Genomic DNA, 25,496 nt, shown 5'->3' with positions numbered 1-25,496 from the left:
AAACCATTACTAGTCATAAGTTTATGATCAAATGAGTTGAAATTCTGCTAAACCCCATTTCAGTAAAACCTATTTCTCATTAATTTACTTTTGAAACAGATTCCAATTTCGAAGAATATTGTTGAGATTTAATGTGAGTTATTTCCAGTTCAGGCCCTCATCAATTGTTACTATTTGGCCCGGTTGCACACAAATCCGGTTAAATTGTAACCGTGATTAATTTCACGAGAACCAATCAGAGAAGGTTTTTTGAAAAGACGGCTTCTCTTATTGGTTCTCGTAGAATTAACCACGATTAAAATTCAACCAGCTTTTGTGCAACCGGGCCTTAAAAAGTGTATTAGAATAATGTATTGTCAGTTTGAGTGGAACAGTAGCGTGTGATGTCAAGAGAAAGCCGCCGCAAAGACCGAGTGACAGTGAGAATTTTGGAAAGGAAGCAACTGTCTCGTTCAGTGGAAGACATTGGAAAGCAAACTGAGTGTAAACTATGAATGACGTTGTTTAGATAACGGAAGTGTCGCTTCTCTGCTAATGGATAAACAGGGCTTACAAACATTCAACAACATGCTGGGATGCTTCATACCTTCCAAAAATCAACTAAATAACTCAAAAAGTTAATTTTAATGTTGATGACATAAGCCCCGCACATACTCATAGATTTTTGTTCGTACGGTATTTTGCCGTCCTTATGAATTCTATTAGATTAAACAGATGAACAAGTTCCGTTTAATCTGATAGAATTCAATGTCGGGGCACCGAGCTTCGCTCGTTATTTTCATTTATTGATAAACAGAACACAATTCTTTAAAATGATCGTGTTTATATTCTACAGCTGGCTATACGTCAGCTTATGAATTTCGGGGATGAGATATTTTGATTTTTCACAGACGCACTCGCCCACTTACTTTATCATCCACAGACGACGAAAATCTCAGCTGTTTTTCCAAGGATGAATCATCCTTTTAATGTCGTTCAGTGAGTTTTCCCAAGGATGAGACCTAGTGCAATCGAATTTTTATATCACTAGTAGTTCTGTGAACAGTAGACCTCACGCTTAGTGAGTTACATTGACCTGTTGTTATGTTTTCTCAAAAATTAATAAATAATTTATCAATTAAAAATGTCTAGAAAAAATCCTAAATAAACATAGAGCTTTCTCGGACGGGAATGTGAGTGTGAGCGCTGTTATCAAGTCTGGCTGCAACTGTCTACAACGTTGATGGAAAGATACAATTTTCAAGATTTTCGATGTTTTTGAAAGGGTAGTATTATAGTCAACTGTCTACTAACGTTAATGGAAAGATTCATTTTCAAGATGTTCGATGTTTGTGAACGGGTAGTATTATAGTCCACTAGACAGCTGATTTATGATGAATAATTCTATAGTCTGATTTTTACTCTAATATTGGCGTATGAAGGAGGCTCCTTTCTCCTTTTATATTATCCTTGAAATGCAAAATTTCCAAAAACCTTGTATATACGTCGACGCGCAATTCAAAATGGAACATACCTGTCAAATTTCATGAAAATCTATTACCGCGTTTCGCCGTAAATGCGCAACATAAAAACATATAAACATTTAAAAATTAAGAGAAATGCCAAACCGTCGATATGAATCTTAGAGCTCACTTCGCTCGGTCAATAAACCTACTATGTTCCAAATTTCGTGAAAATCCTTAGAGCCGTTTTCGAGATCCGTTGGACATAAATCACCATAAATAAATATAAAAATATATACAGAAATTGCTCGCTTAATAATATAATAGGATATTGTCATTGTTTGTAAATGTTACCATAGGCAACAGCCTTGTAAAAATAAATATATCTTATATTATCTTTATTATTCTCCTAGTATCATGTCATTATTGAATAATTAGACACTTTACTTTCGTATTATTAAAAAAAAAGAGATATGATGATAGCTTTTCTGATATCATGATCTGTTTCCTTCTATATTTATATTCCAAGGTAGTATGTATCGTGTTCTTTTTCAGACATTTGTCTTATAGCTTTACATGATAACCTAACTTGGGAGTATCAATGTCAAATGTAGACGTCGTAAATGTCTTGATGGGTGGTGGTTGAGGTGGTATTGGGGGGAAGGGCGAATGGTGAGCGATGCCTTCTGAATCGGTACAGCTGGTGGCTTCTGGTTTGTCGCATCATATCAGTTATCTTGACATCTTATTCGCTGTCGAGGGAAATCAAGCTGTCAAGCTCTTCCCACCTTACATTATTCAAATGCAAATAATACGTGGAGGTATCCTTGGCTGGGCTGTTCCTTTGAACAGTAGATCAATAAAAGAACAGATAGCTGTATATATGGACAGACACTCACACCCCGCCAGCGTCTGATAAGTAAGACCGATTTATCTTTCAATAGGAGTGCGCCAGATGGATCCGCTATATAGGTATGCTTGCCGGCGCCTCCATTACCATCTGGCTATTATCTATCACAGTCAGCCACCATCATGCAATTTTTCGGATTTGTTAGAGACTCGAGGAAAATCTCTTATCAATTCTCCTGTCGTAGTATTTGAGTAATATCATTGAGAGCTGATAAATATTCAAACTTCCTGAATCGCCTAAGGGGATGATACTGCTTGTTGAACACAGACTGAATTAGTTTGGACATATGATGTGAGATAATGGAGCGTTCATTAAACCAAACTTCTTGGTTTCTCAAAAATAAACCTCAGTTAAATTAATAGACCTGTACTCTCCACAACATGTTTCATTGTCTATATTCTGTCTATATTATCATTTTCTGTCTATATTTATTGTATCTATGCCTCCTATTGTATAGGCCTCCTATAAACTTGAAAGTATGATCTATGTATAAATAGAAATAAAAATCTCAGTACCATTTTTTGAACTATTTTATCACTAGTGATTATTTTAAGTGATTAAATGAGATTTCTATTTCTATTTAAATTACAATTGGCCCTAAACGGAAAAGAGACAATATGATCCATGTAATATGTCTGTCCCTCCTATTGTATCTGCGGTGTCTACTAAGAATACTTCCAAGTTTCAAAAAATTAAAAGTATGATCTATGTCATTTTTAAATCTTCCAAATCGTTTTTTCAAAGTTCAAACAATATGTTTTACAGCAGTAAATATCTAGGTCAAATGATTTTCATGAACATTTTAGAAGAATATTCAATTACAGTAATACACGATTCTCTTAATGGATGAGATCTTCTATTATCAGCATTAACTAACACTATGTTCATTATCAAAAGTCGATAAATTCATTAGTAGAGGAAGGTGGGCTTCAATTATATCTACAGTAATATCATAGAGAAACAATAGCATAAATAGATATCCCATGGTATAGGGCGTTTATGTCGCTTCTTTTACTGTTATCTCAAGCCGATAGTCCACGTAGTTCTTTCCCGTGAAGCTTTATGATGCTGGTAGTCTCTCATATTGTGCCGTTCATACTCTCTTACCCGGTCAAAACAGTAAAAATCGACAATAATCGGCTTGAGATAACAGTAAAAGTTGCGTCATAAACGCCCTATACCATGGGATATCTACTTACACTATTGTTTCTCTATGGTAATATTCAATTCAATTCAAAAAGTTCTTTATTCCTCATAAAAAACAAAACAATATCATTCACAATCTGCTCTACAATCAGTTCTACATACTCTTACAAGAACTCATACATAAGAATAATATATAGAGGTAAATCAATTTGTTCCATCTATATTTATAAAGAAGGAAAGAATCGGCTTGTACATGTAGGAGATAGGAAATCCACTAATGACGCATCATCACGTCTCACCTGCTGGACTGATTAATTTGAAATTTCGCATATTGATTTTAAATTCATCGAGGATGTTTATAGGCCTTTTCCAAATTCTTCAAGATTCCAGTTTGCCAAGTTTTTGACTGGACCCTTAAGTTACACGGGTTGAAATTTTGCATATAGATTCTTAATTTACCGAGGATAATTATAGGCCTTTTTCAAATTCTTCAAGATTTCAGTTTGTCAAGTTTTTGAAGGGATCCTTTCGGAGCACGGGTTACCTGCTAGTTGTCACTAACTTCAAGTCGTCCTTGAAATAAACCCAGGCCTAGATCACACTACTTTTCAATTTCTTTCATCGCTTCATCAGATTCATTCTAAACTCTCCATTTTCTTTTCAAGTTACAGTAAGCTAAGTAAAATAATGTTAGGGGTAGCCTATTGTCTTCTAGCAACGCCGCAGGTGGGTCGAATATTTCATAAGCTCAACTCCCAAGTTTTTTCTCTGCTTCTTTTCATAATAATCCTTTCCGTAGATTACACTAGATTAGGTTCTTCTTTGCTCCACGCCAACCTCTCCTTCATCACAGAAACTTCTCCCCTCCAAATTATTGGAATTTCTTATTAAAGCAGGTTTTTATCCTTGACCTTGCCTTCGAACTTTTGATTCTGATAGTATGCAGTTTCGAGAATTGTCTGAGTCCTTTACGTTCTTCCAGAATCAAGATTACGGCTTCTGATCACAAGAGACGTCATAATAAGAACAAGTAAAATAAATTCATTCCATCCAATGAAGAGAGTTAGTTAGGGTAGCTTGCTTAAGGCAGTGCAAAGGCTGAAAATAAACTCTCTACTGGTGATATTTTTCAAAGTTTTTCGATATGTATATCATCAAGCTATAAAAATGGAAAAGTTTTATCAGAAAAACATTTTTTTCCGATCATTACGTTTTGAGATATGAGCGCCTTAAGTTTAAATTTTTGGGACAAATCATTTCAAATTCGATAAAAGTTCAATCAATGAGATTCAGAGGATAAATTCTTCATGGTATTGTTGATTGAATAAAACAAAAATCTTTTATATTATAATTTTTGAAAAAGTTATTCAATTACCCAAAAATAGCTCAACTAAAATTTTTTTTTAATTGGACTTGTTACCTTTTTGCAGTAAACAGTCATAAGCCAAAATTTAAGTATTGGAAAATAAACAAGTTTATTTTACACAATTATATATGAGTGGATACATACATATAATCGTGTTTAGATGAGAATTGAATTTATTGTATGGTACTTGAACATGCTCTTCAGTTTCATCCCCTTTTTCTGTTGTAAACTTTAAAATTTCATTCCAAAATTCCATCTTATCATCCGAAACGTAGGTTAGACTTTTTTTTATGCTTCCATTTTCAGAAAATTGATGGGTAGCTTGTCCTTGTGTTCCTTCGGAAGTTGTAGATTAAACTGGGTGTTTCTTAAATGAAATTTATCAGCACGCAGACATATAGTTCAGTTTCAATGATAGTTACTTGGTTCAGCGGCTAGAATGACATCATGAAAAAAATCATAACTCCAGAACAAGAGATGATTAAAGGTGCGTACAGATTTACGCGCCGCGAACATGAGCAATTCACTTTCAATCAGCTGATGACAAGCTTTTTATATCTGTATCTTACCGTTTCTGTAAAAATACAGATATAGTCAGCTGATTTAAAGTGAGTTGCTCATGTTCGCGGCGCGTTTATCTGTACGCACGGGTTACCTGCTGATTGTCAATAACTTCAAGTCGTCCTTGAAATAAACCCAGGCCTAGATCACACTACTTTTCAATTTCATTCATCGCTTCATCAGATTCATTCTAAACTTTCTATTCTATTTCAAAGTTACAGTAAGCTAAGTGAAATAATGTAAGGGTAGCCTATTGTCTTCTAGCAACGCCGCAGGTGGGTCGAATATTTCATAAGCTCAACTCCCAAGTTTTTCTCTGCTTCTTTTCATAATAATCCTTTCCGTAGATTACACTAGATTAGGTTCTTCTTTGCTCCATGCCAACCTCTCCTTTCTTCATCACAGAAACTTCTCCCTCCAAATCAGGGAATTTTCTTATTAAAGCAGGTTTTTCATCCTTGACCTTGCCTTCGAACGTTTGATTCTGATAGTCTGTAGTTTCGAGAATTGTGTGAGTCCTTTACGTTTTTCCAGAATCAAGATTACGGTTTCTGATCACAAGAGACGTCATAATAAATGAACAAGTATAATAATTAATTCCATTCAATGAAGAGAGTTAGTTAGGGTAGCTTGCTTAAGGCAGTGCAAAGGCTGAAAATAAACTCTCTACTGGTGATATTATTTCAAAGTTTTTCGATATGTATATCATCAAGCTATAAAAATAGAAAAGTTTCATCAGGAAAACATTTTTTTCCAATCATTACGTTTTGAGATATGAGCGCCTAAAGTTGAAATTGTTGGGACAAAACATTTCAAATTCGATAAAAGTTCAATCAATGAGATTCAGAGGATAAATTCTTCACGGTATTGTTGATTGAATAAAACAAAAATCTTTTGAAAATATCAATTTTCGAGAAAATTATTCAATTACCCAAAAATGACCAAAAATAACTCAACTAAAAGTTATTTTCGGTCATTTTAGTGAATTGAATAACTTTCTCTGAAATTGATATTTTTAGAAAATTTTGTTCTATTCAATCAAAATTATCAAAGAGGATGAAGAATTCATCCTCTAAATCTCATGGATATCTCTTACCGAATTTGAAATGTTCTGTCCAAAAAATTTAAACATTAGGCGCTCATATCTCGAAAGGTAATGATTGGAAAAAATGTTTCCCTGAGAAAACTTTTCCATTTTTATAGCTTGATGATATACATATCGAAAAACTTTGAAAAATATCACCAGTAGAAAGTTTATTTTTAGCCTTTGCACAGCCTTAAGCAACCTACCCAAACTAACTCTCTTCATTGAATGGAATTAATTTATTTTACTTGTTCATTTATTATGTCATTTCATTTTGATAGCTTGATGATATACTAATCGAAGGGTAGGTGTCCAACATTGGCGTATCTTGTAATATTAGACGCTTACAACCTCATCAATAGAAAAACAAAGTTAACGAGAATTGATTTGATTTCTATTATTTTAATGCTTTTTTCTCTTATCACCATGTTATTTAGCCAACAATGTTCTCCGCATTTCATCTCGAAACAAATCTCTGAAGAGTTCTGGATAATTATAATTGGAATTCTAGTCTAATCATTCCACTCAGGAGAGGTGTAGTGTTCCTACATCATGATTGTGCAGAACAATTTAGAGCATTTTGTAGGCCTATAAACCTATTCCTCGCCAGTAAATGGTTACCAATGTTCCATCATCTATGTAGCAAGTCTAGTCGCTCTCCGGTGCCGTGTTTCTCCATAGCATTGTACTGTGTATAGCAGTATTGTACTGTATATAACGTCAGCTCGCCTGATGATGGTACACCTTACGATACACATCTAATATTTATAGCCTCATTACTGTAATAGCTGCTGCATGGCAAACACACCCCCAGGCATCGCCTTAATTCTAATTGTCTTATAAGACGCTGTTAGACTAGCTCTTTCATCACTGGTATAAGGTTATGTCGCTATTGAGTGAATTATGTCTTGTTGAAAACCCAACCAAGTACTATGAATTCAATACTGAGTCATCATTTAGTTGAGAAATTAATTAGTTTTCTCACATTCTCCTTTTTGCTTGAATATGATTTTTTGGTTTTTGGATCGTACATAACTTTTTTCATATATAGAACTTATGTGCTTAATTGAAAGCTTATGGTTGCAATTATACCAGTTATTATATATAAAATAGGCAATTTACAAATTGGCAATAAAATAGGTTATAAAATAGGCAATTTCCTCTCTTACAATTATTATACCCATAAACGATCTACACCTTTTCCAATTTTATTTGAGAAAGTATCAAGTTAATTTGAGAAAGTATCAATTGTATTTGAGAATAGTCTCTTGTAATTGAGAGAATGTCAGATGTAGATGAGACTAGTCAATTGTATTTGGGAAGTCATCACATGTAATTGAGAGAAGTGAATTGTATTTGAGAAATCGTCAAATGTAAATGAGAAGATAACAATTGAAAATGAGAAAGTTTTCCAATTGACATGTCGTGGCTCTTCTGTTGTAGCCCACAGTACAGGTTTGATTTAAGCAGGAAAGGATACTGTACTTCATACACAGTATTCCAATTACTATCATAGGGTTTGCATGGGGGAAAATTAATATTTTCAATGGTGAAATTATTTTCCCCTGTACTGTTTACGAATGATTAATGAGAATTATTTCTATGTACATATTGGCAACGCGACTTTTGTCTCCAAACATTTTGTGAAACATTGCACTCGATGAAGATCAAATTTTCTATGTTTATGACGCAATTCAACTTTATCATCAATCAATTGAATCTCTTTATCAAACAAAATGCCTGAAAAGACGCTTAGCCCTTATTCATCTGCTAAAATTACTGGGAATCTTCACATGTGTCTATATTCAGGAATTGAACATTTTTCATGGGTACTCTGACGTCTAATCTGCCTTTTTTAGGTTTGAAAGTTACGTTATTCACTCTATTTTGTGTTCTCCACCGTCCTATAAAACCATCACATTCCATTCTATTTTCAGTTGTGCTAATAAGAGAGACACTAAACGATTAATCTATTCAGCACATCAGAAGACAAGTACTAACTTGTACCTACAGAATGCAGCTAGAATAGTCTGAATAATGTGTTTTCATTAATCTCTTTTCAAGTTTTGGCTTCAAGATGGGAAGCACAGAGACATACTTATGACTCTAGCTTAGTTCATAATGCAGTGATAATGCACAGGCTAAACAAGATGGTCGTATGATTGGACGCTTTCCAAAGAGGGATAGACAATTAGCGGGTTGTACAACGGGCTTTTCGTTCTCTGTCTCTGTCAGTTGGCTGCAAAAGTTCACTTGCCAAGCTCTCTCCTATTTAATGAGCTGTACGCAGACACCGATCCAATCCATCTTCTCGGAAAGCTTTCCCAAGGGTCGAATCATCTACACAAATTTATTGTTATCATGCAAATTCACTTCTACAGAGAGCATTACGAATCCGACAAAAATTGAGTTTCAAATTAAACTCGAGGAGCCCTCTATTATATTTCCGTCGGAGTTTTCATTTCTGTTATTATTTGCATCTTCATCAGATCATATTGTGCGTTCCGCACAGAAGCATAAATTAATCTGTAGGAGTTGTTTCTGTTCATTCGTCAAGGAGCATTTCTTCCTCTCTCTCTTTCACACTCTCACTCTCTCTCCCTCTCTCTTAGCTCTATCTTCCTCGTTCATCAGCATCTCTGGTGTATTCTGATTGAGTTAAGCTACTGAATACAGATACAGTACATCATTACCCTAAGCAGCGTTCTCTGTTCTATCGAACTGATGAATGTTTGTAGTTGATAGGGTCAAGCTCCTCCTACACAATCCGAAATATGTATTTTCTGTGAGAAATTCATGCTGGAAGAAAATTCTGTAATTATAACTTAATGTCAGAATACGAGTGGTTAGTAATATTCACTCTTGCTAACAATAATTATCATGAGAAGATTAATTAAAGATTAATACGAGTGGTTGGTAATATTGACTCTTGCTAACAATAATATTATCATGAGAAGATTAATTAAAGATTAATACGAGTGGTTATTAATATTCATTTTCGCTAACAATAAATCATGAGAAGATCAATTTATCAGAAAAATATTACAAATAAAACTGTATCTCATTATTCCTGGCAGAAAAGTTCAACCTATCAACTAATTTTCACAAGCCCAGTGGAGTTATTTGTTAGCAATAATATTACTCTCATCTTTCCTATAGAATTCTCTGTATGAACCATACATTAACATTTCGTGAAAAAAACAAATTCAGTCATGAGCTTAACACAAATTAACTCATCTATTTCCAGTCTTATTCAGGAATTGTGCCATTCAAGAACCGCTAAACTAGTATCACTCAATCCTGAAACTAACTAAAATCAGTAATTATCTTCTTATAAATTCCTCTGATTATTTTCCATTGTTCTAAAACGGATGAGGTTCCATTTCTTGACATTGAACATCATTATTACACCTAATTTTTCCATTCATTAAAAACTTTTCTGTTTTCTCAAAACATTTCCAGTTTTTTATCTCATAATTTCTCAAATTCCTCTCATAATTTATCTCAGCAGATACTTCACCATTTTTCACGGCTTGTACCTCTCAATACTAATGAGATCAAATTATTATATGAGAAAATACGGCACATCATTCATTAATTTGGATGAAGAATATTTAATTATTTATTTATTGAATAGATGAAACAATACAATCATAGAGAAACAATAGCATAAGTAGATATGAGCATGGTATAGGGCGTTTATGTCGCAACTTTTACTGTTATCTCAAGCCGATTACTGTCGATTAATGTCGATATTTACTGTTTTGACCGGGTAAGAGTGTATGAACGGCACAATATGAGAGACTACCAGCGTCATAAAGCTTCACGGGAAAGAACTACGTGGACTATCGGCTTGAGATAACAGTAAAAGCTACGACATAAACGCCCTATACCATGGGATATCTACTTATGCTATTTTCCTCTATGATACAATATAGTCGGGAAAGAAAAAACAGGCTATCGCTCAAAACTTCAGCAATCTCTTCACCAAATTAGAATAGAAAAAACGTATTCGAATTTAGATAGATTGATAATAAATCTTTCAATAATAAGAAATCAACTGTAACGAATTGCTTGTGTAATGTAAACCCTTAGCACTACAACTTTTCTCCCCAAATTACTAACAGTACATCAAATTTTGGTGTTGAATCCACTTGTTTATACAACAAACTGCAAACTTCATCAATCTCTTCACCAAATTAGAATAGAAAAAACACATTTGAATTTAGATAGATTGATAATAAAACTTTCAATAATAAGAAATCAACTGTAACGAATTGCTTGTGTAATGTAAACACTTAGCAGTACAACTTTTCTCCCTAAATTACCAACAGTACAACAAATTTTGGTGTTGAATCCACTTGTTTATACAACAAACTGCAAATTTCATCAATCTCTTCACCAAATCAGAATAAAACAAACATATTCAAATTTAGATAGATTGATAATAAAACTTTCAATAATAAGAATTCAACTGTAATGAATTGCTTATATAATGTAAACACTTAGCACTACATCTTTCCCCCCAAATGTCCAATAGTACAACAATTTTTGGCGTTGAATCCACTTGTTTATACAACAAACTGCAAACTTCATCAATCTTTTCACCAAATTAGAATAGAAAAAAACACATCTGAATTTAGATAGATTGATAATAAATCTTTCAATAATAAGAAATCAACTGTAACGAATTGCTTGTGTAATGTAAACCCTTAGCACTACAACTTTTCTCCCCAAATTACCAACAGTGCAACAAATTTTGGTGTTGAATCCACTTGTTTGCACAACAAACTGCAGCGTTCAGTAGCACTCTTAAGACTACAGTACCTGCTGCAACAAACCATTTCTCAGTTGCGTCTGTCATCACGCGACTGATTTATACCTTTTGAACAGACTGTTAACGACCGATAAATTTCCAGCTAATGATTTAGACGAATATTTTGCGTTGGGGTGTGTGCATGATGCAGTAGGCCTCTCTTTCGCGTTGTCTCTCTGCCAGACAAGGATGCTGCCTGTCTACAGCGTTCAGCCACGTGTCCTCGTCTTTCCACAGCTTTTGATTTATACTACACAGGCCCCGATTCGCCACTATTTCACTGTTTGTTCTCTGCTACTAACGCCTTTACGTGTCAAATTTATTATCACCACTTGTGCCGAAACTATCATCTGTGTAAATCACTACAATTATCCATACCGACTTGATTGATCACAATTAAAACTTGTGTAGCATTTCGCTGGCACCTAATTTGTCTCAGCAGATACTGTGTTATTTGTCACGGCTTGTACCTCTCAATACGTTTGTACCGTATTTTTGGATGTAATTGGACTAATAAATAAATAAATAAATAAATAAATAAATAAATAAATAAATAATCATTTTATTTGTAAACGAGCATGTTATGCACATACAAATAGAGTTGCTATCTGATTTGAGCCCATAAACAACAAAATTATTCATAGTGATCACAATAACAATACTATAGGTACAAAGTTTATAATATAATATGAGAATAATAGGCCTTTAACATTACAAATAGAAACTTTACAAAAACATAAGAAGAATAACCAACAATAATTATTAGTTCTTAATCAATCATCGAGCAATATCAACAACAAAGTCTATAATTTTATTAAAATGTGCTTTACGCTGTACATACACTCTAAACTTATACTTATTTATACATCAATATTATCCTGTAGTTTCCAGAATTAAATTTCGAATATTCATAGCGTTAATCATGTAATTGTAAATATCCCTCATTTTATTTGCTGTTATATTTGAGAGAAGAACTAGAGTTTTATCTTCAGGATTGACTATGTTTCTTACATATTTGGCCAAGAACTGTTGTCTCAAATCAATATACATCGGGCAACGTACCAGGACATGAGTGGGTGTTTCATCTTCTCGCATGTTACAAAGTGGACAATACTCCATACTGTCTATGTATATACCCCTGTTCTCTAAATAAAGATAAATTCCGGATTTCGATGCCATACGTAATTGTGTGACTAATCTTATACATTTAAACGCTGATCTTATTTGAAGCTGGTCGCCTAGAGCAAAATTGGGATTTAAAGCCTGGTAGAAAGGGAAAGAAATGGAGTTGAATGCTTCCTGTTTGTCTGCCTCGAACAATATTGCACCATGTCTACTAACTATATCCCATTTCATCCTACCAAGCCGTGTCAACCAATTCTCCGCCTGATTCCAATCAGTATTGACATAAGCAAGAGTTAAATGATGTTTCACCAAATTCACCCAGTTGAGAGTATTTCTGTTTTGATAGAGCTGACTGTCTGACAAAAGCATGAGCTTCTTAAAACAAATTTTGGGGTACCTGTTTTCTGGCATGCCTAATATTTTTATCAGCCACGTTAAAGTTTTAAACATAATCAAATTAACCAGTTTATGTAATTGGACTAATGAGATCGAAGTCGAACCTGGTCACAAATTATTTGCTAGAAGTTGTCTCTGAACATTCCGTTGGTTGGCAGGATTTCTTTACTATTCTAAGTGCTGTTTGCACAGTGACAGTTTAAACTTTTTGGTTAGACAGTTTTCATAGGCCTATTAGGCCTATGTGGACAATTATTATTTCATTATTAGGGTTCAGATATGCTAAGCAGTGCAATGTTCTCACATCTAAGGATAAACTATAATAGTCTAAAGCTCTCTATTTATAACACTATTAATCAATATATCAATCTCTATTATTTCTTATAATATGTATCACTATTATAATTTAATATAATTATTGTAGAAAAATTGTATAATTTTTATTGTAGATTATTGTATAATATTATTATACGTAGAAAGCCTTATTACATAAATTATATTTTATACAATTTCTTCAGTGCACTTTGTATTTTATTTCCATTTTTGATGTTTGATGTATTTGAAATTTTGTATGTATTTGATTTTTGAATCAGAAAAAACAATTTGAATTGTTTCAAATCAGGTCATGATGCCTTAAGTTTTATTTTACATAATTGTACGTTGTGCTGCTTGCATTTTGTGCCCTTTTTAAATATTATCATGTATAATTTGGCGAAATAAACTCAATTCAAACTCAATTTCATTTGAAACTGAATTAAATCCATATCAAGTCAAGTTTGTTATAATGTGGTTCATTTTTAGTTTAAGCCACCAGCTGATTAAATTAAGTTTAAGCTCTGACTGTGCAAACGGCCGTAAGTTAAATTAAAGATGGTATAATTCCCTATTTCTTCAAGAATGTATGGATCAGGTAAAACATGTATAATCTTTAGTAATTAGCTGTGAACAGGACTATGAGAAAAAATAAATCGAATACACAAATTTATCGCCGGCCGGCTCTCTGACGAATGGTCTGGAGTGTCGCAACTTCAATCTGCTATCACTGTGTCTTGGTGTGGGTTCGAAACCTGCCAAATCTATGAGTTTTTGAACATCTTATCTCATTCCCCAACAGGAGCAAATCTTTGGCCGGCCGGCTCTGCTGAATGGTCTGGAGTTTCGCAACTTCAGTCTGCTATTACTGCGCCTGGTCGTGGGTTCGAAACCTGCCAATGGCATGATTTTTTGAACATCTTATCACATTCCCCAACAGGAGCAAGGTTTATGTGGGTATCATCCTGCATGAAAAATGTTACAGATATTCTCGTGGCCAATGAAAACTGTTCATTGCGCAAAATAAATCTTCGATGGCCATATTTATTTGTTGAGTCGGCCTCTGGAATGAGGATATCTTGAATGTGAATAGTGGAGCTGCACTTATTCTTTATTCTATCATTCATTCATGAATGTATCTCAATTAAGAAAAATGAGAGCAATATGACAAGAGGATCGGCAATATATTTATACGAAACAAGGAGACGCCATCATCTTTATCATTTTTCATCGTACAACCAAAATCGATGTGTGTGTAGCTAGCCTTAGAGATTCTCATCATCGAACTACTCTTTCCGCTAGAGGGGCTAGGAATTTGGGTATCAGTTATTACAATACCTTGCCTGAACATAATTATAACAATTTTAGAAATCGAAAAAATTAGAAGGGAATTAAAAAAGAGCTTCAGATTAGATGTTCTATTCGATACGTGAGTTTAATGAGCATTTCAACGGCAATCACTCATCCTCCAATGCTTTTATCAAATAAAAGTGAAATAACTAAACTTTTAAATTGACATGACAAGTCCTTATACCCCTAGGAGGTCACTGGATGATTTAATATCAAATAGCCTTAGTATGTTCGATTGGGAAATAAAATTTGAGTTGAACCTGAAACAAGACTTGCCTTCAAAGATGGCTCTTTCCTGACCCTGTCAGTGAAGTTATTTACAGGTTTTTTTGTAACCAACATTCAGAAGTCGTCGAATACTCCCATGATTTAATTTCCCTGTGTTGCTGCGTTTTCTCTGTGTTAAAATTCAACATGGAATCATTCATTAAACCAATATTATTCTCGTTTGTTTCCAGATAGGAGAGGCTGATTTGACAATACATGGCAGTGAAAAGCGGAAAGCTTCGGACGAAGTGGACATCAACAAAGATCTTAAAAAGGTGAGTAGCTTGAAACATTCTCTCTGTTCTACCTTATATTGATGTAATCACGTTGAATTTCCTCTCTATTTGTTCCACATGGAATTCGAGATATAACAAGCAAATCTTGCTTGATGTTTCGTTTTCCAGTGCCATATTAAATGATTGCAAGTGCATTATACTAACAAAGGCTGATTTTTCTGTTTTTTTTTTTATAATTCCATCAATGAATCACCTAATATCTGAGTGTCCACAACACTCCTATCATGGAGGGCTGACAGGAGTTCATGATGCTGGGGAAGAGGCATGTCCGTGGCTCCAGAACTTACTTGATTCTATTAATATTTAACATATTAAGTGTAAAATTATTTTTCCTAAACTTGGCCTATGAATGCATATGCATATACATATATGTTTTTTCTGTAACTCAAAATTTCAACAAGAATTAATACTTGGGTGAATTAGAGAGAAACGTCATAATCATCGGAATGGAATGTTCAAAATCGCTTTAAAATTTTCAATTATCTTCAAAGTAAAATGTGCTGATCAATAATCTCCCATATGCGGACATGCTCGAAAGAGCTTGCATATATGTGTAATGTTACTTACTTTATGTATGTAATATTGTAATAAATAAACAAAATAATATTATTCCATTGAACCCCAAACGGGGCACCACCTCGGTCCTTGGTCCTCTTGTTGAAAGACAGCTCCACCATTTCAGGTGGCTTCCATATCATCAGGTGATTGATAATGACTCATATCAAAGATTTTATGGAATCAAGTACTGAAACATATCAAGTCAAGGATTTTAAGGAATTATAAGGCAAGGATTTCATATTAAATAAAAATACTAAGAATTTGTCAAAAAACACAGATTTATTGATGCTTAGAAAGACCGGTTTCGGTTGTTACACCTTCGTCAACCTCTGATAAACTAAAACTAAATACAAGAGCAACAGAATTTATACTATTAGGCGAGTACTGCTATTGGTCAAGGGCATGAACGCCTGCCATTGGCCCAGCTAGACACTTAACGGTGTCACAAAATGGCGGCTTAGCAGTAGACTCCCTATGATAACAAAATTTACTTTCAGTACAAAAAGTAAATTTTAAAATAAAAGGAAAGTAATTCATAAAATAAAAGTAGTTGTACTGGAAGTAAATTTTGTTATCATGGCGAGTCTGTTGCTTAAGCCGCCATTTTGTGACACCGTTATGTGGGAGGATACTGTCTAGTTGGACCAATGGCAGGCGTTCATGCCCTTGACCAATAGCAGTACTCGCCTACTAGTATAAATTCTGCTGCTCTTGAATTTAGTTTAGTTTATCAGAGATTGACAATGGCGTAACAACCGAAACCGGGCTTTCTAAGTATCAATAAATCTGTGGTTTTTGACAATTTCTTAGTATTTCTTTTTAAATATTATAATAATGTATAATTTGGCGAAATAAACTCAATTCAATTCAAACTTAATTTCATTTTAAACTGAATTAAATCCATATAAAGTCTCGTTTGTTATGATGTGGTTCCTTTTTTAGTTTAAGCCACCAGCTGATTAAATTAAGTTTAAGCTTTGACTGTGCAAACGGCCCTAAGTTGAATTAAATATAGTATAATTCCATTTTTCTTCAAGAATGTATGGATCAGGTAACACATGAATAATCTTTAGTAATTAACTGTGAACAGGACTATGAAAAAAATAAATGGGATACACAAATTTTTGGCCGGCCGGCTCTGTTGAATAGTCTGGAGTGTCGCAACTTCAGTCTGCTATCACTGCGTCTGGTCGTGGGTTCGAAACCTGCCAAATCTATGATTTTTTGAACATCTTATCTCATTCCCCAACAGGAGCAAATCTTTGGCCGGCCGGCTCTGCCGAATGGTCTGGAGCGTCGCAACTTCAGTCTGCTATCACTGTGTCTTGGTGTGGGTTCGAAACCTGCTAATTCTATGATTTTTTGAACATCTTATCTCATTCCCCAACAGGAGCAAATCTTTGGCCGGCCGGCTCTGCTGAATAGGCTGGAGTGTCGCAACTTCAGTCTGCTATCACTGCGCCTGGACGTGGGTTCGAAACCGGCCAATTCTATGATTTTTGAAAATCTTATTTCATTTTCCAACAGGAGCAAGCCTTATGTGGGCATCATCCCGTATGAAAAATGTTATAGATATTATTATGACTAATGAAAACTGTTCATTGCACAAAATAAATATTCGATGACCATATTTATTTGTTGAGTCGGCCTCTGGAATAAGGATATCTTGAATGTGAATAGTGAAGCTGCACTTATTCTATATTTTATCATTTATTTATGAATGTATCTCCTTAATTAAGAAAAATGAGAGCGATAAGACAAGAGGATCGGCAATACATTTATACGAAACAAGGAGACGCCATCATCTTAGAGATGATCATCATCGAACTACTCTTTTCGCTAGAGGGGCTAGGAATTTGGGTATCAGTCTTTACAATACCTTGCCTGAACATTTAACATTTTCAGAAATTGAAAAAAATTAGAAGGGAATTGAAAAAGAGCTAATTGAAGGTTGTTTCTATTCGATACATGAGTTTAATGAGCATTGCAACGGCAATTACTCATCCTCCAATGCTTTTATCAAATAAAAGTGAAAGTGAAATGACTAAACTTTTAAATTGACATGACAAGTCATTATACCCCTCTAATAGGAGGTCACTGGATGATTTAATATCAAATAGTTTTAGTAAAAGGCTAGTATGCAGCAATAATGACCTATTTCGATCTGCGGTCTCAGAAGTAAAAATCGCCTTGATGATTGCCAACCTTCGAAACGGAGACGGCACCTAAAGAAGAAGCCTTAGTATGTTCGATTGGGAAATAAAAGTTGAGTTGAACCTGAAACAAGACTTGCCTTCAAAGATGGCTCTTTCCCGACCCTGTAAGTGAAGTTATTTACAGTTTTTTTTTGTAACTAACATTCAGAGGTCGTCGAATACCCGCATGAATTAATTTCCCTGTATTGCTGCGTTTTCTCTGTGTTAAAATTCAACATGGAATCATTCATTAAACATATTATTCTTGTTTGTTTTCAGATAGGAGAGGCTGATTTGACAATACATGGCAGTGAAAAGCGGAAAGCTTCTGACGAAGTGGACATCAACAAAGATCTTAAAAAGGTGAGTATTTTGAAACATTTTAATTTTTTCAATTCAAAAAATAATTTATTCCGCACAACATGATATTATTACAAAACATTGTACCATTTAAAAATACAAAAAAAGTATATGTTTTGCTTTAGATTACAAAAACATAAAGCGAAATAAATATGAGCACACTAGGCAAAAGCCCTATTGGAGTGCACTTCTCTTAAAATAATAGCAAGCATTATTTTAGTGAATGTTGTTACGCATAATTAACAAAATAACTAGTGAGGTATACGACAGACGGTTTGGGGAAGTGATGACCTGTGAAATGCATTGTCAGCCATCTTGCATCGTATTAGGGGCCATAAAACTGCGCGGACGTTCCTCAATTCTTTAGTGTCGGCCGGCGATTCTCATTTACTGTTATTACCCGCCAGCTTTTGTTTCAGCGTACCTTTGTTTTCTTTTAGCGAGCTTTCTTTTCGGATATAGCTTTATGCAGATTTTATAGCTTCACTGTTCAGTGTTCACTGCTAGTGACCCAAATGCTTTTAATATTTTTCGCCGCCAGTAGTGGGCACCCCGTTGTGATTCTAGATGCGGCCGCACTGTCTGGTCGAGGAGGGTGTGAAACATAAAACCCTGCTACATTTTCCATTAGGGCGGACCTCACTGGATACTAACAACGCTTTTATAGCTTTATACTCGCAATAGACGTCCGCTAAGAATTATTCCTCTTAATTTCTTGAAATATCATCCTCGCGTTAATGTCTGCTAAAACTTAGTATTCCCGTTTCATAATATGTTTATACTTAGATTAACCTTATACTCTCTGCAAGAATTTATATTAACGTCAGAAATATACGTATTTGAGTATACTATAATATAGTGTTTAACAGAAAACACTTTAAAGTTTGTAATATAAACTTTCTCAATAATATCTTATTATAAACTTTCTTTATAAATATAAACTTTCTAATATAAACACTCTCTGCTCGGTTGAGAAAGGGAACTCAGTTCCCGAAAATTTCCGTTTATAATGTAAGTTTTTAAGTGGTTTCAATCTATTCATGTCTTGTGTCTCCTGTTTTAATTTATAATATAATGTTTAATATTCCTGTTTCATAATATGTTAATACTAGGATTAACCTTATGCTCTCTGCAAGAATTTATAATAACGTCAGAAATATACGTATTTGAGTATACTATAATACATAGTGTTTAGTATTCCTGTTTCATAATATGTTTATAGGTACTTAGATTAACCTTATGCTCTCTGCAAAAATTTATATTAACGTCAGAAATATATGTATTTGAGTATACTATAGTACATAGTGTAACATGTTCATATCAAAAGGGTTAGAGTTAACATTTTTTACTCTGTTATCTTTTGAGTTAACTTTTATTTATTATTTATTCTTGGGTATCTATTTAGTTAATTTACTCACATGTTACAGATATTCTCATAAAATTAATGTATGACAAAATTATGTGATCGTTTGTATTTTAATTTTCTTTCTGTATTGTAGAGAGGGTGATATTGTTGATTATCCATCAATTTGAAATCTGAGCATTATAGATTCAGCATTGGAAAGTTCTTGAAAATAGTCTATAAATATTGCATAAAAAATACTTTATATTGTCAGAACAACTAATTTATTAAAACAATCTGAAATACTAGTTTCGCTTCTTACATCAATCTCAATTCCTTTAAAATAAATTGGTAATTTTGACAGTATCAAGCCGTTTTTATTCAATATTCATATCAAATCAAATCTTTATTATTGTCATAAACAAACATTGATTGCATGGACAAAAGTCAATTGAACAAATTATTCATATAGAACAATCTCAAATTTTTGAAATAAATTAGTAATTTTGACAGTATCAAGACGGTTTTATTCAATATTCATATCAAATCAAATCTTTATTATTGTCATAAACAAACATTGATTGCATGGACAAAAGTCAATTGAGCATAATTATTTATATAGAACATACACAAAAGAAAATATACATAAATTAACACAGCCACATGATCTGCAAACAGACCGGAGTTAAAGCAATTGAGAACAATAATATTATGGATAGGCATTGCAGTTCAACATTTCTTCAACCGAGTAAAATGCTCTCTCCTTTAACCATTCCGTTACTAAAGACTTAAATCTTCTACTGTTCTTTAAAATGTATGAATTCAGGGCTAATTTCTTGTATTTATAAAATAGAATTATAGTATCCTTCAAAATCAATAAAATAATAAAACAAGAATAACCTGTCGATGGTGTGATCACCGAAACTACTAGCATAGAGAAACAATAGCATAAGTAGATATGCCATGGTATAGGGCGTTTATGTCGCAAGTTTTACTGTTATCCCAAGCCGATAGTTCACATAGTTCTTTCCTATGCAGCTGTGTGACGCTGGTAGTCTCTCATATTGTGCCGTTCATACACTATCACCCCATAAAAACATTGTTTTCTTGTTTTATTATTTTATTAATATTAAATGATACTATAATTCTTCTACTGTTCATATTTCTAACTTGAGATGATATCAAAAGGTTCCTAAAGTTGAATCAATCATGATCAGATTTCAAACTAAGGAAAATCGAGTCGTTCTTGCTATGATTACTTTCCCGATAATTTCCCTTCTCTTGAGTAGCCATGGACTTTTCAATCCTTCTCATACCTCAACGTAGGTAGGGCGTTTACTGCTTTTCTATCCATGATTTAAATGTAAATTCTAAACACTTCCGTTTTGTGCAGTTCGAGTCTGTAATTAATAAGCTTCAAGTGAAATAAGCTATTCCTGAAATTGTTATTTGTTCCAAATTGTATTGTAATCTCGGTGAATATGGTCCTAATTAGTGGTGCTCCCTTATTTGTTTAGAAATGCATACAGATTTGACCTTCTGGCGTCCTGTATTCTCCATTCTCTGGCCTTCTCGTTCCCCATTTCAACTTGTTCTCGCAAGTAGCAACATCAATGGCACCCCATTTCAACTTGTTCTCGCAAGTGGCACCCCGTTATAGGGTCTTAATCTTACTCGACAGACAGAGCAGTGTGCACTGAGCTCAGTTGTTGTCTCTGAGGATCATAATTACCTCCATTTCTCACTCCTTTCAGCGATGATCTTCCTACTCACTCCTCGTTCTTAGTCTGAAGCTACCTTCACCAATAGCTCTGTCTCTGTCTCTTGGTTGCGATAACACTTGACACTGTATTGAATAACACTGTTCATTCCTGGCCGTTGACTTTGCAAGATTACTTTCTTAGTTACCCAGTGATTAATCGATAGCTATTTTCCATTTTTGTCCTTGTTTCCCATTATATTGTGTACTATATCATCGGAATCTCCACTGTAGTCTACATTGAATTTAAAAGTTAATAGGTTTTCGATTAATTAACCTTGTATAGAATTATTCCAATCCATAAAACCTAAGATTAGATAAAAAAAATCATGAACCTACAATTTAGGATTGATCAACCTACTATGTACCACCACTTAACTACTGTACTCTGATCAACTTGCTATAGTAAGGTCCACGTTATAATGGCAGTGGAGAAAGATTGAAGAAAAACGTTGCTGATCCTCTGTCTTGTCAATGCCTTCTATAGACGGTGGACGTCACCTCCATGATATAACTCTTCAAAACTACAAGAAACAAAACTTTAAATACAAACGGTAGATGATACAGGTTTATTGATGTAATATTAACTGTTCATTCTCGTTCAAAATAATTAATTATATTTTATCAAGCAATATATTATATTTTTCAATAATTTCAAAATGAATTCTCATAATTAAGATGAAATATTTTGTTTATTAGTTATTAATTCTACATTGTTGAAAGACGATCTGGCAACATAGCAAAGCGAGAAAGAGAGAGCGCTATCAGCTTTGTTGAATGATGGACAAGGATAGCAATACCATTGCTAATCATACCCTGCCATTATAACGTGGACCCCACTATACCTCAATGTGTACTTGAATCTTTCCCCTAATATTCATCTTCATAGCTTTGTCACTTTAGTGAAGATGATAAATAGAATTTCCATCAATTTACTATGCTTTAATAAGAGAATAAATTAATTAAATAAATAAATACTGTAGATAGATTCTACAATATCCGAGACCGAGCCACAGTATACATACAGTACGGAAACTTGGCTATACCCTGACGCCAAAATCCGCCATCTTGTTAGGGAGCGCTGCATTGTAATAATATTGATGGTAGTTTCGGATCACTTTAATGATCCGGATCAATTGATCTCGTTCACTGCCACGAGCCAATCAGAAGACCAGGATTGGAACTTCCCAAGGTCACGTGACGTGTTTAGTATTGGGGTCATGTAAAAAGCATTGGTTAGATAGGCGTTTGATTACAAGTTTCCATTCTGTATCTATTCTGTGACCGAGCTTCGCTCTGGAGTACAAAAGCATGAAAAGTTTATTACGAGAGAAGAAATTATAATAACTTTCATACAGAAATGTTCTATCTAATCACTGTAAATTGAAATTAATTCCCAGAGGAATGCAAAAATTCCCCTCACAAAGGCCCGGTTGCACAAAAGCCGGTTAAATTTTAATCCTGATTGATTTCACTTGAAACAAATCTCAGAAAACCATTTCAAAAAGATGGATCTACTGGAATTAATCAGGATTGAAAATAACCCGGCTTCTTTGCAACCGGCACTAAGTACCTGATTGAATGATTACAAAAGTTCAACAGCTGAGTCATAATTTTGACACAGTCCCACACACATGTACGAGCACTCACTCACTTCCATCATCAACAGACGACGAAATAATTATTATCAACTGTTTTTCCAAGGTTGAATGATAACTATCCTTTCAGTGTTTTCAGCGACTTTTCCCAGGGATGAGACCTAGTGCAATCGAATTTTTATATTATAAACCTACTAAGTTTGGAATTTCGTGAGAATCGTTAGAGCCGTTTTCGAGATCCGGTGAAATACAAACATAAACATCTAAACATCTAAACATATGAACAGAAATTGCTCGTTTAATAGTATAGGATTTAAAATAACAACAATAAATCAATATTAACAGTAATTACAATATTGAATCATCAATGTTGTTATTTGTAATTCCAGAAATGCACAATTGTTTCTCAATAGACTGGTTGTATATTACAAATATCTTTGAAATATAACAACGGGACTAAAAGATCTTATATACCATTTCTATTCTTGTTGAAATATATAAAGAAATTATCAGAAGTAAGTTATGAGATATATAATTAGTTGGCATCACCTACTATAAGTAGTTTGGAGTCTCAAGGATTCAGCTAACATCGTGAAGATCATAGATGATAAGACGCTTACCACTTCCTTTGCAATTGGTGCGATTTACAACGATTATCGGATTGTTAGCTACGATTGTGGAGTTTGCGAACAGTGTGAATTGGAGTTAGCCCAACTGCAACTCTCCCAACTCCGGCTCCATTCTGCACGCTCATGAATCAATTAACAAGTTCACGCAACAGTTCATTGTTTTCCACATCTGTTTGATATTCGAGTATTTGTAGTTGAGGGTCTATAGAAGTGGGGCTGGGTTTCAATTTCCTTCTGATTTGATCGAGCACTTGGAGGGCTCAGATCATTCGGATGAAAAGGAGTTAATTCAGAGTGCTTGCTATAGTGAGGTCCACGTTATAATGGCAATGGTATTGCTATCCTTGTCTATAATTCAACAAATAGGATAGCGCTATCTCTTTCTCGCTTTTCTCTGTTGCTAGATCGTCTTTTAACAATGTACAATAATTAATTAGTTATCAAAATATTTCATCTTAGTTATGAAAATTCATCATGAAATTATTGAAAAATATAATTTCTTACTTAATAAAATATTATTGATTATTTTAAACGAGAATGAACAGTTAATTGACCGAGCGAAGTGAGGTCTAAAGGTGCGTACAGATATACGCGCCGTGAACATGAGCAATTCACTTTTAATCAGCTGATTATATCTGTATCTTACCGTTTCTGTAAAAATACAGATATAATCAGCTGTTTAAAAGTGAATTGCTCATGTTCGCGGCGCGTATATCTGTACGCAACTTAAGATTCAAGTCGACGGTTTGGCATTTCTGTTAATGTTCAAATGTTTATATGTTGCGCATTTTATATGTTGCGGCGAAACGCGGTAATAGATTTTCATGAAATTTGACAGGTATGTTACTTTTTTAATTGCGCGTCGACGTATATACAAGGTTTTTGGAAATTTTGCATTTCAAGGATAATATAAAAGGAAAAAGGAGCCTCCTTCATACGCCAATATTAGAGTAAAAATAAGACTATAGAATTATACATCATAAATCAGCTGACAAGTGATTACACAGATGTGTGGAGATGCCAGTCTATTGCTGTATCTCCATAAGGTCTATAGTTTCAATCAGGTACTTGTGGATGAGAATACTGCGTGAGGTCTACTGTTCTCAGAACTACTAGTATTACAATATCGGGGCACCGAGCTTAGCTCGTTATTTTCATTTATTGATGAACAGAACACAATATTCTCTAGAATGATCCTGTTTATATTTCACAGCTGGCTATATGTCATCTTATGAATTTCGGGGATGCGATATTTTGATTTTCACATACTCACTCGCTCACTCACTTTTTTACTATTCCACAGCTGTTTCAGCCAAGGATGAGTTATCCTTCTAATGTCGTTCAGCGAGTTTTCCCAAGGATGAGACCTAGTGTAATCGAATTTTTATATCATAAACCTACTATGTTCCAAATTTCGTGAAAATCGTTAGAGCCGTTTTCGAGATTCGTTAAACATAAATAACCAGATATAAACATATATAAATACAAAAATTGCTTGCTTAATATAATAGGGTAGTATTGTCTCTCGATTTTTCTCTGCTTTGAACTCGGGCTGACCTGTTGCCAGTATGTCTTGAAGGAGATTAGCTTTTGATGTTTGCATTTTGATACACCAACCCCAACAGCCGTTAGCCGTTTTCACACCAATATCTCGCCAACACGACATACAGACAGGATTTACTCTGCTGGCCATTATAAGCGGAGGGTGTGGTCTATAACTGCACGAGGTCTACTGTTTACAGAACTACTAGTACTATTATAATTTTATAATAGCAACGGATATTCAAAACTATAATCGTCATAACAAAACTCATTTAATCTTGATCTATTTGTATATTTCTCTTATACTCTATCCTTATCAGGAGTATTATAAATACATAAATCAGGAGTGTGAATAGATGCTCCAATGAGTGAATTCATGGTGAGGTGAAATCTCCATGGTGTGATGAAATCCCCCATCAAAACTGTATGACTTTTTCAAACT

General features: G+C 34.1%; 1 protein-coding gene across 3 annotated transcripts in view; it reads left to right on the top strand.

The window, feature by feature from the left end:
• The window catches only part of LOC111053226 (uncharacterized protein C18B11.02c), a 658,598-nt gene that overhangs the window by 425,758 nt on the left and 207,344 nt on the right, over positions 1-25,496 (top strand). For 2 of the 3 annotated variants that reach the window (XM_039425338.1, XM_039425337.1), the window contains exon 2: positions 14,967-15,050. In XM_039425338.1, the coding sequence (XP_039281272.1) occupies positions 14,967-15,050 (84 nt within the window). Of the gene's footprint in view, positions 1-14,966; positions 15,051-18,103; positions 18,188-25,496 lie in introns of all 3 variants that reach the window. The other variant, XM_039425336.1, reaches the window with a different exon arrangement.

This window comes from Nilaparvata lugens, chromosome 3 (genome assembly GCF_014356525.2).
Source record: "Nilaparvata lugens isolate BPH chromosome 3, ASM1435652v1, whole genome shotgun sequence".
NCBI classification, from domain to species: domain Eukaryota; kingdom Metazoa; phylum Arthropoda; class Insecta; order Hemiptera; family Delphacidae; genus Nilaparvata; species Nilaparvata lugens.
Note: the sequence above shows the minus strand (reverse complement) of the source record. Positions and strands in the feature narration are given on the sequence as shown.